The 18,607-nt window shown below is 36.0% G+C and overlaps 1 protein-coding gene across 3 annotated transcripts in view; it reads right to left on the minus strand.

Moving 5' to 3' along the window:
* VCAN (versican) overlaps positions 1-18,607 on the minus strand; it is a 112,048-nt gene that overhangs the window by 49,784 nt on the left and 43,657 nt on the right. Inside the window, exon 7 of one of the 3 annotated variants that reach the window (XM_010385637.2) lies at positions 10,833-13,793. The exons of the other annotated variants lie outside the window; for them this stretch is intronic. Coding sequence (XP_010383939.2) covers positions 10,833-13,793 — 2,961 coding nt within the window. The remainder of the gene's footprint in view (positions 1-10,832; positions 13,794-18,607) is intronic. 3 annotated transcript variants of the gene reach the window in all.

Here is an 18,607-nt window from a genome sequence, read left to right on the forward strand (position 1 = left end):
AGAAGAAAATCTACATATAAATAAAATAATATGCTCATTTAATAAGTATGATAGAAATTTTCTTTTTCTAAAATAAACTATTGTGTATTTGAGGTTTACAATATGATGTTATGGGATATATATAGATGGTAAAAGGAAGCAGATTAACATATATACCATCTTTTTGTGAGAAGAGCAACTGAAATTTACTTATTTAACAAAATCCCTCATACAATACAATTTTATTAACTACAGTCTTAATGTCGTATATTAGATCCCTAGAAAAAAAATTGTCTACTAAATGGGAATTCTTTAATTTCAAAAAATATGCAAAATGGGAGTTGAAATTATTTTTTTTCCTTTTTCTGAAAGTAATAGTCTCACAATTAAGCAACTATTATTATTCTTTAAATAAGTCGTGACAACTTGCAAATGGTTTTACTGAATTTTTCTTTTAGACACGGTGTTGATCTGTCGCCCAGGCTGGAGTGCAGGAGTACCATTACAGGCAGCCTCAAACTCTTGTGTTTGAGCAATCCTCCTGCCTCAGCCTCCCAAAGTGCTGGGATTACAGGTGTGTACCACTGCACCTGGCTGGATTTCTTAATATCAGTTTGAAGGAGAGAGAAATGTTAATTACCTAGGGCTTTAAAGTTAAAATTTTCTGCTGACATTTCTTATACATACAATCTAAATTTTATTCTGTCAGTATAGTTTATTTCTTCCCATACTTTTAACATCTCATAGCAGAGAGAGGTGGGGTATAGAACCTATCTACTATTAATATATGCAGATAAATTTTTCCCTGCCCTGTCACCCAAATGTCTGTCACTAACCCCTTGCATCTTACCAAATCCTACTTGCCCCCTTAGTTTATTCTTCCTCTGAAATTACCTCTTCATCCCCATTTCCTGTCACCACCTCCACCCACCACACACGTTATTCAAGAATCTCAACAGAGATTATTATAAACCAGAAACGTTTCTTTGTGGTGTATAGTAAGGGGGTGGAGGGTACACCTGTGCTATTGTGAGAGAAGGTATCTCATTCCGAAATGGTGATCTGCTCTATTTTGCAGGAACAGAGCAACCCAGTGGTGTAATTGACATTCCAAGCTCTTAGATGAAGCTCTTAGTCTTATAAAAGACTGCTCTATTCTAGAATTTTACTCAAAAAGCAATATAACTTTTATTTGGATTTCAAGAGTCAAACCACAGAACTCTACAGAGTGTATGCATAATCTTTTCTATGTTTATATGAATGTATTTTAACAGCTTGACTTGAATATACCAGTACCATGGTTAATAGGCTTTTTTAATGACATTTCACACAAAGCTTTATTGCTAGCTGACCTCAAATTATTCACCAAGTATTTTTAAGTACTTCATAAGAAAGTTTTGTAGACAGAGCACAAGTCTTCCAGTCATACTGTTACCAGACACAAAACATAGTTGCTAAGATGCATAGGCAGCTGGTTAAAGTTCACATTCTCTTTGGGGAATTTTACAATTTAAGTTTAAGAGTTTTTAATTAAATGTAAATGTATACCAATCTACTCAGCAGAGATATATTAGGATCACATTTCTTTATTAAAATGAATTTTATTTTAATGTGTAACAAAAAGATTTTGTTTTCTTATTTAAAAAATACAATAGACAACCATCCCGAAGTGCAGCATAGTGAAAATGATGATTATACTATATTCCAATATACTCTCCAGAAAAATACATTACCTTTTCCCTTTCCCATCTTAGAAAAAACAAAACCTCCAGAAACCTACTACATGAAGCACATGGCCAAAGTTAGTAAACTACCCTTGTGAGACACCAGGGAGACTGTACTACAAGGTAAAAAGATAAAATCACTAAAAGCCAGTCATGGTACTTACTGTGTACTGGTTATACATGTGTATAAGCAAGTTTGGGTATAACACAGTGATGCCGTGTATCAACTTTTCATAGACATAGATACTGAAATACAATCAAACTTTTCCTCTCACTCCAGAGATTCCTTTTTTCTAGTTTAAAATCTCCTTGTTAAGACTTACATTATTTATGGAGAATCAAAAGCTGGATACATTACCCAATCATTCTAGCAGTTACTTAGAAGGTCCACCAGAATTTATTTTCCTCCAAAGGATCAAATCACTCTTAAAAAATAATTATATCCATCTTCTTGTCAATGGATGTGTGTTTCCCTCCTGATTCATACTCAAAAGGTCTAAATACTGGCACTCTCTCTCTAAGGAATACCATTTTTAATGTAATCAATGATTTCTCAGATGTCCACATGATGCCCCAGGATGAAGGAATATTCATATTTTATATCACCTCAATTAGGTTGTAAAAAATTCAAAATACTTCAACAGAAATGAGAAAATAGTTTCTACTAAAACATATCACTACTCCCTCGTCCATCCCACTCCCACCAACCTAGGCCCCATTCTTGGAACCATTCTGTTAACGAAGCCACTTAATAACTAACATTTTTGTACATGAAACACTGGCCTCGATGAAAAGTAATGTTATACAGTTTCTAAACTGACAAAAACAGGCAATGTCTTTTTTAAAGCATAAATTTTTCAGCTTTACCTCATTAAAATGGAACCTCAGCAAGCATTTCTTTTTCCTTTTCTTTTATTCCTATTGCTCCTCTCACCAGGCACGTCTCTCCCCTTAGCTACGCCCCTCACCCACCAAAAAAGTTCCGAACACTGTCTGGACCTGTGAATACATTTTTTATTCATTGCACAAATGAACGATCTAAGAGCTATTAAGAAAGAAGAATGTAATCCCTGTGTAGAGAACTGGGGGTTTCCTTGACAACAACAAAAAGACAGCAGGGAATGTCCATCCATTCTATAAATATGCAAGAAGCTAGGCCCAATACCTGGGGAAATGTATCGAGAATTTGTAAAATGATTTTTATGAGAAAAAAAATTAAATTGGTAGTTATCAAAATCATAAGCCCAACTTTCACACCTGAGAAAAAGCAAAAAGCTAATAAATTCTACTCTTAGGTCCTATAGAGCCAATACTACATTTAAATTTTAAATAAGGGCTGCAGCTGCTTCTGATTTGCACCCAAAATGGCACCACCCAAAAAAACACAACCTATGTCGGGTTCAAATTTTAAGAAGTTATTTCAGTCAAGCAGACACTAAAGTACAATTATACTTGGCTCCTTGTGGCATAAATGATCTTGAATTTTAAGATCATTTGGCTTTTACCTATTTAGTACAAAACAGCCTATATTTTCCTGTACTTAGAAGTTGGAAATGAAATAATTTTTAAAGCCCATAGGGGATTAATTTGTACTAAGTCATTACTATGTATCAGGCATTGTGCTTGGGGCTTTCTAGTCACTGAAGGAGTATTAAATGTGTGAAATACCTGTCACAGCGACTTGCATGTGGCAATCACTCTGAGATCCCCTTCTTTAAGCAATGTGGTGAGGTTGTAGTATTATTATAAATTTTTAATTATGTAACCACTGAGGCCTGTGCAGGTTAAGTAATTTATACAAGACCAAACAGACTGTAAATAGAGTTATCTTTCAATAGCCAAGGGGGATTGGTTCTAGGACCCCCAAGGATACCAAAATCCATGGTATTCAAGTCCTTTCTATAGAATGACACGGTGTTTGCAGGAATCCTACACATACATTCATATACATATACTTTAAATTGTCTCTAAATTACTTATAATACCTAATACAATGTAAATGCTGTATAGTTATTATAGTGTGTTGGGGTTTGATTTGTGTTATTTTTTACTGTTGTATTGTTCTTTGTTATTGTGGTGGCTTTTTTTTTTTTTTTTTTCAAATATTCTTTATCCATGTTTGGTCAAATCAGAGGATGCAGAATTGTGGATACAGAGTGGCTCCTGTACCAATGTTGACAGTGAACCCAGGTCTCTTTCCAAAGGCTCTTACTACCACATTAACTGCCTCTTCCATGTATCCTACAAAACAAACTAACTACATCTCCATGTTGGTTCAGAATATTAACTAGAATCTACTTCAAAAAAATCCAGTTCTACTGTAGTTAGTATATTGTCATTATTTGACTGTTAAATAAATTAGAAAAAATGTATCTGTATATTATCTGTGTGTGTGTGTGTGTGTGTGTGTGTGTGTGTGTGTGTGTGTGTATCTTTGTTTCATAAACCCTGTGATTTGGAGAAAGAGTATATGTCAAAGTTTAGGAAAATATCATTCCATATAGTAATAGCCATTTTACCATGTTAAAAATTCTGACAGAAAAACTGAGAAATCCCTGGGTCCACATTGCACGTAAGCAAAGGAGAGACTGACTCCAGATTCCCTAACTTAGAGCACCTGCTCTATAATCCTACTGATTCAGTATTCACTTGAATTGAGATGTTATAAACCTTTAAATCACCTTTTAGAGAGTGTAAGCACTTTTTACAAAGTAGTTTTATGCCATTTAACTTTGTAAGTGTGTAGTTCTGAACCATGATACTTCATGGGAATATATTCTGAAAAGGTAAATGTACTTAACCCACAGAACATGCTGTCGTATCAAAATGTATGAATCACTGAAGCTCAGTAAAGTGTGAGAACACTCCTTCCTCAAGAAGCTGGGAGAATAACTCTGGTTTCCAGAAACTGTACTAGTTTCTGCGTGAAGCCTATGAAGGTACTCAGCTTTGGAAGCAGGCCATGTCAAATAGTGCTGGGATGACACGGCCTCCTTCAGAAGCTGTTTAGAAGCTCTATTTAGAAAAACAACTGTTTATACTTGGGGCTCCTTAACCCCACTGGTGAGCCTAAGTTGGGAAGCAATTGGCTAATAACTGGCCTCTCATAATTGGATTGTAATCTATCCCTCCAACAGAGACTGGCATAAGTCTCCTCCTTCTCATGAAATATTCTGTAACTTCCTGCCATTATTGATTCCTTCCTTTTCTGACCTCACCTATCATTCACAATCGGTCATACCATACTACCTACTGTGTAACTATATGTTTTAGTATGACAATGGTATTTGACTGTTACTGTTAACTGGCCAATATGCACTTAAAGGCCTTAGGAGCACAGTCTATGGTTTATGTTTCTTTTATGACCACCTTTAATATCTGTCGAAGGACTAGACATGCTATAGCTTTACCTGAAGGTGATTTGATTGACTGTGCTCTGCTAGAAGATGGTGCATGGGTCTCTCTCAAGGTAACTGCCAATAAATGCTAAGTGGTATTTGTTTTAGATAATGTCCCTACCTCAGTGGTAGCTTTGATAATGGCAAATTGTAACTGTAAGTGCCACTTTCAGAATAGGCATTGTTTCATTTTAGGAAGAAGATAAAGTTCCTTTTGGTTATCAAAGTAACACCTTTTATTGTTAAACCTTAACCTTTGAAGAAAATGCTTTCAATTTCTTAACTTTTTTCTCAAGGTTAGTGGGTTAGTAAAACTACTCAAAGAAGTGTTAAAATATTGAGATTCTATATGTGTGTGTTTATATGTGCATCTATTTGTTATATATACAAAATATTTCACCTCAAAGGACTTTTTTAAAAGGTACTCTTTGGTCTATAGTACAGTGTTAAGCTCACTGATAATTTAGAATCATTACGGTCATTTTATTTTCTTAACACTACAGAAAGGAAAGGAAGACAAACATTCTCTTCCCTTTTATTTGACTAATAGAAGAGGAACTCGATTCTTTTCTAGACAAGGGACAGTCCGTGAGAGATGGGGGAAGCCATCCTAATTCTCTGCAGAAAAATGTGCTTCTCTGGCAGAAAGCCACAGTTGGAGCTCAGGAAAAGGAACCATGGAAGTGTGCAGGCACCAGACCGATCCACTTTCAGAGATGTGCTCCAAAATTCTACAGGAAAGAAGCTGCCCAGAACTGCAGAATAACATACTACCAATTTCAGCACGCGCTTTCCTTGCTATGTCAGGTATCTGAATAGCATGCATAGTGCCCCATATTAGCAGCAACCAAATCTATATTATATACTCTTAACAAACCACTAGAATGCCAATGAGAAACCAGTCTTCCCAGAGTTTGCTCTTTCAGGAATTGATAGACAGGGCAGTACCTAAGCGATTGGGCAGGGGGTGGTTGTTTTCTCAGAGCTCATCAGGGGAGAGAATCACTTTATAGCAACAATGCTCCAAAGAGGGCCAGGGCTGCTAGACCCAATGCCAAGAATGTCAGACTCAGTGTACCTTCGTTTGCCTATCTGCTTTCCCTAGTTGTCTCACAAATTATCTTTGAGGTTTAGACATGATAATATACAGAAAAAGTGGTCTGAAAGTATTAAACCCGAAGTGTGAATTTGATGATGACTTAGTTTTGCACATACATGTGAGGCTCTGACATACCATTATATATTATCTTGATGACATATAGGCATCAATAAGATTGAAACAATATTTGTTTAATGTGTTTTATTCAGCACCATGCATAGTGCTATTCAAAGGTAAATGTTAAATGTGTATCATTATAATGAGATAAAGATATAGATAATCAGACCAATTTTTGAAACATTTTTACTTTTAATAACTTAATTCTCTCAGGAATGAGTCACTGTTTTTGCTTTATTTTGAATTGTCTAGATATCATTCTTTTTCTAGCTGTGTTCTGAGGTACATGTTATTTTAGAAACCACCACAGGAGATGAGGAAGAGGTCCCAAGGAAGTGAGGCCCCCGATGTCCCCCTAAAACATTAACCAACACAGCTACTCTTTTGTCTGTTCAAGATACGGGGACTCTCGATAACATTTTGTTTGAAGAAAGGACCTGGATCTTATAATAACAAATCAGAAAATAATTTTTCTATAATTAAAACTTTCTATAAAATTCTATAAAAATAGGAAATACGTGATTTAAAAAAATTATATGAGACTATCTTAAATAAACATTACCTTTTAAAAAGTGATGACTTGGCTGGGTGCAGTGGCTCACGCCTGTAATCCCAACACTTTGGGAGGCTGAGGCAGGTGGATCACGAGGTCAGGAGTTCAAGACCAGCCAGGACAAGATGGTGAAACCCTGTCTCTACTAAAAATACAAAAATTCACCAGGCATGGTGGTGGTCACCTGTAATCCCAGCTACTTGGGAGGCTGAGGCAGGAGAATCGCTTGAACCCAGGAGGCAGAGATTGCAGTGAGCCAAGATCACCCCACTGTACTCCAGCCTGGGTGACAGAGCAAGACTCCATCTCAAAAAAAAAAAAAAAAAAAAAAAAAAAAAAGTGATGACTCTGCAATCAATGATGTAAATATTGGTATCTGCCCAGATGTCTCCTGCCCTCAGAGCCAATGTTCCTTGTTCTTTATCCTGTCCATAACACCATATTTAGACAATAAGTCTTTAGCTTTTTGTATATTTCTCAAAATCTAAGTAGTCTTTAATAGCATTACACTAATAATTTTACCAACATCTTAATCTTTCCATCATTTAATTTAATATTGCTTTGCATCTGCACACATACATTTAGGAAGATATAAGTTATAAAACCAGTAGGAAAAAGAACACCTAACAAGACAGCATCAACCTGGCCTGACACATAGTAAGTAGCATATATGAATTTGCTTGTTAAAAAAGGTAATAAGCTGCCTATTTTAAGGTTATAACTATGAGCATTTGCATAATAACATTGGTATTTAATATCCATACATTTCTAAATTATTCTTTGATTTAAAAATACCTATTTGTCGGTTTTTAAAAACATTCGCAGTTCTGTTCCACTACCTTGTGACATTTTAGATGATTTAGAGGAGTGCTCTTTAAAAAAGAAAGTCTAGAGTTAAAGAAACTCTTCCTACACCTTCAAATTCTGGCCTTCATGCATGTTCACAAAGAAAGCCTTTCAATAATTTTTCAAAATGCAGGTGTGCAAATTACTTCTGAAATAGACAGGAGTAAAGTTTTCAGTATCCCCTGAAACACTGTTAAACACACCCCATAGCATTTTTCAGCTCATAAAACTTTTATGAGCTGAAAAGTTCCTTCAGATTTTTTTAACTGCTAACTACAGTTGCCCTCTAGCAACAGCACCGTAAGTTGCTATTAAGATCCATTTGAGCAAGTATAACATAAGTGTGTCCTGAGTAGCATGTTTTGTTTCATAGTAGTAAAAAGAAAAAAAAAAAAAAAAAAAAAAAAAAGATTAATATGACTCGCTGAATGCAGCAAAAAATTATTGAATGCCTGGGTTTAGAATAGCATGGGTGGTATTTTTGCTTACTTGGATATATAGTATATATAAAGGTATATTCTATTCCTGTGAATAGATTTACACAAGTTCACACACGCACCAAGGACTTTCCAGTCTGGAAAACGGTGCCTTGATACATAAAAAGGTTAGTTCTCCAGGCACATATGCACTTTTCCTTATTAAGGTATACACCTGCCTTGAAACTCATTAATTGAACATCTGCTTTAGGATTTTCCCTTGCCAAAGCTCAAAATGTTGGAGGATAAAATTTCTCATAGAAAATAAATAATATTAGTATAGGTGAGCAGTTAGAGGTGAGTAAACTTCATTGTCTTATGAAGACAATAAACAATGCTTTTAGTTAAGGAGAACAGCATATACAGAACACATAAAAATACAGATGATGACAGGTAGGTAGGTAGGTAGGTAGGTAGGTAGATACATAATTATTCCACAGATACATCCCCTCCCCTGTACACACATACACACACTCTCACATTAGAATTCTGCCTGATGGAAGTAACCAAGTATTGCACAGTTTTCTGACCCATTATTATTATACAAAACAAAATTAATTTGAAGGTGGATTATAGTCCCACATTTTAGAAGCAGAAGTAAGGAGAAGAAACAACTATATATGTCTCCCAGGTCTAGCTGAATCAAGTCCACAATTCGCTTATAAATATACACCTTTGCAATAAATTGTTTCAGATTTAGCTTACTCAGACCCTCCATTTCCAGTAACCATTTATAACTTAGTTCTTTTTTGCTGATGACTGCCAATTCTTTCAGAGAGATCAAGTTTCACTTTTTCCATTTTGTAATTTGACTATCCTAACTTTAACTGGCAGTTTCCCACTTAGAAGAGTTTTTAAATGCAGAACATTTTTACAGGATTTTATATTATTCAACTCAACTTATTATCTACACTAACAGGATCATATCAATTGAAAAACAATCTGCATATCCATTCAAGTATTTGTTTGAATTATGAAACTAAGTGTTAGTAGTCATTTACTTTTTGCTTCTCTTTTTTTTTTTTTTTTTTTCCTTTCATAGTTATATTCCTGTCTCTTTTCCAGCCTTACTAACGCAATCCTCATTCCGATGTCTTGGCAATTCATTTTCTCTTTCCTACATCGGTTCCGAGAGATGGAAAAGGATGTAGAAAAGAGGAAATATGTTATGGTTTCCAAGAAACAATATCATTAGCAAGAAAACCATGATCAAATCCTAACCTTTTTAAACTGTATTGGGAAGTGGAGATTAATTTTAATATTCTGTGGGTGTCTTCTCTACTATTCACTGACAAGAAAGTTTTCACACAGAAAATTCTGGAGAGTAGAAACCTATAGAAGCCATGAAGTTTCCACCAACAGCACAACATGCAAACACACTTCACAATAACGCTACTTGTTTGTTTCCAATAGGTGCACTCCTGAGCACTCTAATGAGGATAGCATCAGTCTTCAGAAAAATGATACTTGAAAGGGAATATTCCAACAGTAAGAGAGAAACCTTGCTTAAAAAAAAAAAAAAAAAAAAAAAAAAAAAAAATTCTTCTATTCTGTCTTCTCAGAGCCAGGTCAAGAAAAACATGAATACTTATTCATTTAATTCTATATGAAAATGAGAATACAGCAAATTAACAAAAATCCATGATCTTAATTTCTAAATTAGAAAGAGACAAACCTGAATTGATTTATTGAACTGCATTTGCTATATATTCTCAACTCAGCTTATCAAATGTAAAAGATGGTGGGGTCTCACCTTTAGACAGCAATAAATCATATTTGATCATGACAACTGCAAGTATTAATCAATGTAAACAAACAGCTTTTAAGGGTTCTGTCAGAGAGCTAAAATATTTGAGTGGAATAGAAGGCATCACAAATATTCCTAGCGGTAAAAAATAATTAAATCATAAAATAAACAACGTTACAGCCTGATTTTTAGGAAGCAAGGATAATGCATACATAGCCACCTTCCGAAATTACATTTAATACAATAAACTATAATACTCCCTACAACTAAGCTAGGTTGTATTTGCTCTAAATAGATAAAACCACAGTATAATACCCCAAAACAACAGCATAAGAATATGTTGCATTTACATTAAAATAACACTTACATTAGAGACCTATTACCCACCACACAAGTCATATAATAAACCTGTAAAATCCTGGAAAAGAAAAACCAAAGCAAATCTTTAAATATCTTTCTGTTAACCTTAGGGATATGCAAAACCATTTTAGCCATCCACATTGTAAGTACTGAAGGTTAATAGTTAAAGACCAATGGAATGTTAACACAGTCTAGTGCTACACTTGAGTAGTAATGTATGAAAAGACACTGAAATTAAAACATTTTGTTCTGCATGTTCTGAAGTGATGTAACAGTGATGATTTGGTTATATTAGATGACAAAGCAGGGCTTCTTATGACTTTTAACATAAAATTGTATCTAACATTCTTCCACATTGTTTAACATATTCTTCCAATTCTTGTACAAATATATGAAGCTAAAACATTTATTTTTCACACTCCAGTTATCTTCTAATGGCAGCATTTGGTATGTTGATTTTTTTTTTCCCAAAAGTAACTTTCAAGATAAAATGTGGATTGCCTTCAATGGCAGTCTAGAAAGCAAAGACTTACCTGTCTTGTTTTCTCTGACCTCAATAATATAAACATTAATGTCAGGGTGGAATTTTGTCCTTGCTGGGGTCTGTGGTGTAGAAAATGCCTGAGGTCCAAAGGCCTCTTTGTCTTCCACAGTGGGTGGTCTTGTTGGCTGTGTAGCGGGAGGACTTGAAGTCGTGAAATACTCTCTATCAATATCGGTTTCTGTTTCCTTAGCTACAATATCTTCAAGGGTAGTAGGAGGAATATGAGATGTTGATTCTCCAATGATTACCATGTCACTGGTTGTTTCTTCACCAGGTTCCCTGTCGATGAGAGGTGGTTTCTTAGTAATCGCGGAAGTTGGCTTGAGTGCTGAAGTTGTGTGAAGTCTGTCTACTGAACTGAAGGCAGTGGTAATATCACTTGGAACTGTGACTTTGATTGTTGAAATTTCTATGAGTTCTGTAGCTCTGGGCTTTTCAAATAATCCTGAGCCTAAATCAATATCCTCTAGGGATATTTTCTCAGTAGTGGTTTCTTCCATAAGCTGGGTAACGTGGGTACTAAAAGGACTCAAAGATGACGTAAATCCTGTTGTACTACTACCTTCTGTTTCATATTTTTGTTCAGGCCCTGGACTTAAAGATACTTTTGGCCCAATGCTTGGTGTTAGTGTTACCACTTCAACCGTTTTCACTTTGTACTCAGTTATAGCACCTGGTGGATAAGACACACTGTAATCAATTTTTCCAACTGGAGTTGTTTCTAAAACTGGGACCCTCTCAGAACCTGTCAACAATTCGTCTTCAGAGACTGTATACGCTGATCCATCACCCTCTTGTTCATCCAGTGGTGTTACTGCCTCCTTGGGAGTCCAAGCTGTAGAACTGAGAGCAGGAACTGGTTTCTCTGCAGTCTGTTCTTTCCAAGGGAATTCTTCCTGAGTTGTTCCCTCTGTGAGTTTTGTTGTTCTCATAGTTTCCGGAGAAATAGTCGCTTCAAGGTGAATCTGATCAATGACACGTATGTCTTGAGAGGGTTCACCTAGAACTTCATCTTCTGATGGAACAGAAGGTACTAACACTCCCCAGTCTGTCTTGGGAATTACAGAAAGAGGAATGGTATGGGAAGAGTCTACATAAGTAGTAGGCTCTTGGGTGCTACTATAACTAACAAATGCTAATCCTTCCACCTCTGAAGTGTGTGCAAATTGGGGAACAGTAGATACTGACTTAGAGAGGTCCACATCTTCTACTTCACCCAAAGCACTTCCTTCTGTGGTTGCATAAACTCGGCCTTCAGTGCTTGTGATAGGTGGAACTTTTTCTTCAGTTATAGAATCTCTCGAAGTTGACTTTTCTGCAATACCAATTGATGTAGTTGGCTGAAATCTAATTGTGAATTTTCCATGGACTGCTATGTCTTCATCAGTAATCTCCTCTAACTGCTTTTGAGTACTATCTGGAATAAGAGTAAATTTATCTGCTCCATCTTCAGTGAAACTTGGGATTTCTTTATCCTTTCCATTCATCCCCACAGTTGTGAGTAAGGCAGGGGGCAATTTTGAAGAGGCTGAAGGTTCTGTAGATTCTAAAGGCTTGGATGTTATATTATCTTCATCCCATGACCATTTTGATATGGTGGCTGCTTCAACACTTAAAGTACTATGGGTCAAATGCACTATTGTAGTATTTTCATCATATTTTATAGTACCTGGAGTTGCTGTAAATTCTTCCTCCATATCTCTTACTTCTGTTGGCTCTGCACTTAACTTTGTTGTCAATGTTGGGAAATCAAAAGACTTGGTCATTTCCACAGAAGACTCTGTAACATGAATTGGCTCTGAGGGAGATGTAGAGAGTTTCATCCCAGAGAAGTCTTCTTCTTCTGTTTTTCCCATAAATGGGCTTTTAGTGATCTCTTCTTGTATTTCATCTACATAAGTATCTGTTCTCATCTCTGGTATTAGTGTTTCTGTTCTTTCTCTCCTATGTGTCATTTGTGTTTGTGGAGAAGGATAAATAACTGTGGAAATTCCTTCTACTAATATTTTATCACCAGAATAAGGAAACAATTCTATTTTTGTATGATGCTGTGATGGAAAAGGTGTAGTAGACAGATATTTACCAAAAAAATCTTCCATTATCCTACCATTAGTTTGTCTTTCTTCCCAGTCATCCATGGATGATCCATTATTGTCGGGCATAATTAAAGGTGAAACAGTTGTGGATGCTGAGACTGTCTCCAAGTCCTCTAACTGCGTGTCGGTGGTGTCTTCTGAAGTCTTTGACACTGTAATGGCTTCAGGCGTTTGGTCAAAGATCAAGGTGCTCTCATCAGATCCAGCTGTAAGTGTTCTATCTTCATCATCCTCTTCTCCCAAGGTGAATCCGTAGTGACCTATGGTTACCAATTCAGAAACAGTGCTTACCGTTTTCTTTTCAGTTTTGGATTCCAGGGTCATTCTTCCAGTTACCAATGGTGTTTCAGTTACAGGGAATTCCTTGGAAGGAATGTGCTTTAAAATTTCCATTGATGTTACCAAAGGACCCACTTCTATTTGTTCAATCTGTGTAACCGATTCTTGTGTTTGTGTATCTTCCATGACACCATCCCATGAATCAGTGGCATAATGAGAGACGACAGTTGTACTTTGGAGCACTTCGTCCTTAAATTCTGATATGTCTGGCTTTCCAACAGGTCCTGAAGCAGAAGGTGAGTAGTCATCTATATCCCAAGGCTTCTTGCTACTGCCAATTGGTGTGGGTAATTTGGTGGCTAAACTATCTGTGACAGCCTGAGGTTGGACTGTGGCTTTCTGTTCAAAATCGACAATATTTCCCACAGGAGGGAACTCTGTTGGAATGACAGGTAATTCATCAACTAAAGGGATGATTGGTGTAGTTCTATCAGAAACCATTTGTGGTTCTTTGGATAAACTGGGTGATGCAGTTTCTGCGAGGATACTCAAATCGATGGTTGTAGCCTCTTTAGCTAGAAAAATAATTTCAAAGAGTTGATTAGATAAGTCACTAATAAACAGTTGTATGCCCAGTGTTTGTTAAGTGCTCCTGAGTATTTTGCAGGGAGTATTTTGGGGTCACCCAGAAATGTTCTGTGATGGAGAGGAGTCTTAAAACTATACTTGAATTGACCCAGGGACAGATAATTGAACACTTAATATCATAAATTGATCAGTTGTTTTACCTTATAAGGGTTATCACTGCTTTTACCTAAAAGTATGCATGACTGTTATCACTTAAGGAAAATTAATATTATATAGTTTTAAGATAAGGAAAAGCTCCCAAAAATATAAATGCAGATTTTGGATACAGTAGATTGTTTATTTACCAGAAACTACAGTGTCAATTTGAAGCCTCACAGGAGAATTGAGCACTATTCTTCTGGAGGCTTCTGAACCCTGCCTCTAGCTTTCTCCACATACTCCCTTCTTTTCAAGTTGCTGCGCATTATCTCAGGGGAGAGGGTGTGTCTCAGATTGCAAAACAACAAAAAAGCCACATCAAATGTATCCAAGTTACATATAAAACATTACATTGGGCCGGGCGCGGTGGCTCAAGCCTGTAATCCCAGCACTTTGGGAGGCCGAGACGGGCGGATCACGAGCTCAGGAGATCGAGACCATCCTGGCTAACACGGTGAAACCCCGTCTCTACTAAAAATACAAAAAACTAGCCGGGCGACGAGGCGGGCGCCTGTAGTCCCAGCTACTTGGGAGGCGGAGGCAGGAGAATGGGGTGAACCCGGGAGGCGGAGCTTGCAGTGAGCTGAGATCCGGCCACTGCACTCCAGCCTGGGCGGCAGAGCGAGACTCCGTATCAAAAAAAAAAAAAAAAAAAAATTACATTGTCCATAATGTGGAGACTTTCATAAAAACAGGATATTAAAACTTTTTAATACCACTCTTCACTTGATCCCAGGTGTTGGACATGTGTCTTCATCTTTCTTTCTTTTTTTTTTTTTTTTTTTTTTTTTTTTTTTTTTTTTTTTTTGAGACGGAGTCTTGCTCTGTCGCCCAGGCTGGAGTGCAGTGGCCGAATCTCAGCTCACTGCAAGCTCCGCCTCCCGGGTTTACGCCATTCTCCTGCCTCAGCCTCCCGAGTGGCTGGGACTACAGGCGCCTGCCACCTCGCCCGGCTAGTTTTTTGTATTTTTTTAGTAGAGACGGGGTTTCACCGTGTTAGCCAGGATGGTCTCGATCTCCTGACCTCGTGATCCACCCGTCTCGGCCTCCCAAAGTGCTGGGATTACAGGCTTGAGCCACCGCGCCCGGCCTCATCTTTCTTTCAACTTCATGGTGTAGATTTGCTTCTAATAAATTATAAAATGTGCCTGGCAGAGGCTGGTTGGCATTTATTGTAGTTCTACATTTTGTTCTATGTTCTACACACTCTGTTTGTATCTCCTAAGGATCTTGTTTCCAGGCTTACTTTAGCCTGAAACACAAATGTAGAACAGGAAGTAAAGTACCCACATAATGTATTTTAGGTCTGTAATTACAAATCACCAAGAACAACCCTGAGCATCAGTAAGAACAGGCTCAGGCAATATAAAGTAACATGTCATCATAAAATGCTGCATTATAATGTCTCCAGATTTACAGAGAATGGCCTGGCCTGTTTAAAGAAATTTAAATTGTATATAAAAGCAACAGTTTGTAAACAAGATTCTTTCTCAACACAGGGAAAAGGCAGCAGCCTAGTATATAATGATTGTTTTATTTTTTAATAAAAAAATCAGTATTTTTAAAAATAAAAACCTATTAATAGTTGCCACTGAACTCGAAAGAACTGTCCTGAAGAAACCTGCAGTTATTGTTTTGCTATATCCTATAGGACTTAAAGCTAGTTTTGTGAGTCAATGCTTGTTTGCCCTGAAAAGAGGGGTAATAGCCATAGTATCTATAGTATCTTCTTTTTTACTTTTCATAATTCCAGAACAGGAGCCCTCAAAAAAACAAAACAGGCTACCTTTTAGCTCCATTTGCTCTGTAAAAACTTAATCATAAAAGGATATGATTTTATTGTAAATCAGACTAGGGCTGTAACAGGTTCCTTATTTTTTGTCTGGCACAAGCTGTTATTAGTTGTGGTCATTCCCCAGACCATTTGAAAGCTCAGCTTCACTGATTTTATCATGAACATTTGATGGTTATTTACATTATGATACATTTAAATATTCTTTAAAGTCTGCCATTATTTATCTTTCTAATATTAAAACAAAACTAAACCAAAAAAGAATTGGAGTTTAAAAACATTAAATACCCTTTTCTTCCTCTTTTCAAAGAAAAGCTTTTTCTACATTCATTTCTTGGAAGAAGCGTTGTTCTATTTTGATTGACATGAACAACTTAAAAACCCAAAATGTAGATGACTATTTTAATTCAATTCTCTATCCTCTGAAATTCCATAACCATTACTTCATTTAACTGCCAAATTTCATGTTTGTCTTATAACTGCATTCTTTGGGGAAATAGTAAAAAGATACATACAGAAAAAGTTCCCATGGAAACATAATATAAATACTTAGCAAACAGCATATTAGAGAAAATTTAATCATACTATTATTAATAACAACAAAAAAAGCTAAATTTACTTTTTCCCTCTGAGTATTTCCTTGGCTGATGAAATTAACTTAGAAACAGGTACAACTGCATAAGGGGCTATGAATCCAGGCTTCCTATGTTCCAATCCAAGCTCTCTGCTAGCAACTTTCTACAATGCTATGAAAACATGTTTATAGTGTTTTAAAAATTGACTCATATTTTTAAAACTAAATAACTGGATTTCATTGTCAATTATTACTATGGAGTCTGCTGTTGCATTCCTTCCTCTAGTCCTGCTGTGTAATAAAGTGGTAGCAATATGTCCTAGAGAATCTGTTCTAGAAAGCCAGTATTTATGTGACTTTGTTTTCAAAAACAAGAGTTTTCAATAATTTTAGAGCCCTATTTAAAAAAAGAAAAGGTCTGTTTTTAATTAAGTTAATTAATTCTACTACTTGGAATGGAAAACCTCAGACTTCCTTTTCAGTTTGGGTGGTTTTTTCATCAACTTAACAGCTGATTTTGATCACAAGTCAGTGTATCTGAGGATCTGTGCCATTTGTTTCAGCCATTCCAGAAAAGGAAATAATTTTATAAATCTACAAAGAGATATTTTAAGAATAAATACCACTGTATTCATGATGACTATTGTAAAGGTAAAAACAATTCCAGATTATTCTAACAGTGTCCTTCCAATAGGTGCATTCACATGGAGAAGTTTTGGTTCTGGAAAACTACCAGTATTCCTTCAACTTTATTATTGAGGAAGCCAACATAAATCAACACAATTCTTTTCCCACAAAAGTTCCTTTCCAACCTTTGCAGCTGTCTGCCCACAGATGTTTCACATCACTGTACTTATGGCATTTTTGTCCTATGGGCCATCTTCTCTGCTTCTGCTGTGAGACATGAGACAGATTTTCCTAATAAAACTTAAAACCCCTATTAGCAGCATGATAGTCAATTTAACTCATTCCCATGCTATCTACATTATTGAGAAATGACTAATTTTAACTTGGTTCTTCTATATTAAATTTGTTATACACAACTAAATGTAAACATGGTTAGAAAACTGTAAAGAGTGGAGCAGTGGAATTACAATTCAAAGTATCTTTTTAAATTTATATGAGAGACGGAATGCTAACAAATTCAAATTCAATAAACAGGAAACATTTGTAATATACCAATTGGGGAAAGGTTAGTTTTGACACGTGGTCAGATTATGAACTAGGGCACACACAAAAAAGATAATGAATTAACCACAGGTTAGAAGGGCAGGCCAATTTTAACAGTGAATGAGTATATAGGATAGGATAGAAAGTGGTGGGAATTAATGTAGCCTTCTCTAGACCACCATTTTGATTTCCAAGCTTAATCATAAATAGAGGAATGTGAAAATCAATGATGAAACTTCAAAGCAAGAACCTATCAATGATTAGAAATTTGGAGATTGAAACTGTAAAACAAGAAAATTGTTTCAGTTGGAGAAGATGCTGAGGGAAAAATAAACAATTGTGATCAACAATAGAAAGGGCTGTTATTCAGATTTTGGTCTCCAACTCAAAAATGAAAACATGGGTTCAAATTCAAATGCAAAGTACTTAACTAGAAAAATTATCTGAGAGTGAAGGTCATGGAATATTAGAATGAGTTTTCTAGGAAACATGTTCCATCTCCCTCTCTGGAGATAATTAATAACATTCTGTGAGAGATTATCATGAGTCTTGAATGGTTTTGATTCACTTAAGTTTGGGGATGTATGAAACGATCTTTCAAAGCCTTGTATAACTCTCCAACTTTCACAGAACTTGCTAAATTCTGAAGTCAAAAAAATAAATATGCTAAATTGTTTAATCATTAGGAGAAGATATACAGGAAAACTTTATCTTACAAAGACATTACTTTGCCTACTTTTCAAATTTATTTGAAAAAAATAAAGCCTAATTTTATATTTTCTATCTGTTGTTGTGAATGTTTTAGTCAGTGACTTTGTGAGGTAAAGGGAATAAAAGCAAAGTAAGATTTGGCATTGTTCATTCACCAAGTGACTTAAAAAACACTTTCTACATTTGGTGGAAGCAAACAAGAAAAATATGGTTATATTTCTAAATTCCTCTACATAACCAGCCAGCTGTATATCTCTGAAATCACTTTTGGAACTGTAGCTGAGGCCATGACTCTTACAAATTTTACCCTTTAGTCACTACTTGACTATGTGGGAAAGGTGGACATCAATTAAGTC

The sequence above is a fragment of the Rhinopithecus roxellana genome, chromosome 3 (assembly GCF_007565055.1).
Source record: "Rhinopithecus roxellana isolate Shanxi Qingling chromosome 3, ASM756505v1, whole genome shotgun sequence".
Classification (NCBI taxonomy): domain Eukaryota; kingdom Metazoa; phylum Chordata; class Mammalia; order Primates; family Cercopithecidae; genus Rhinopithecus; species Rhinopithecus roxellana.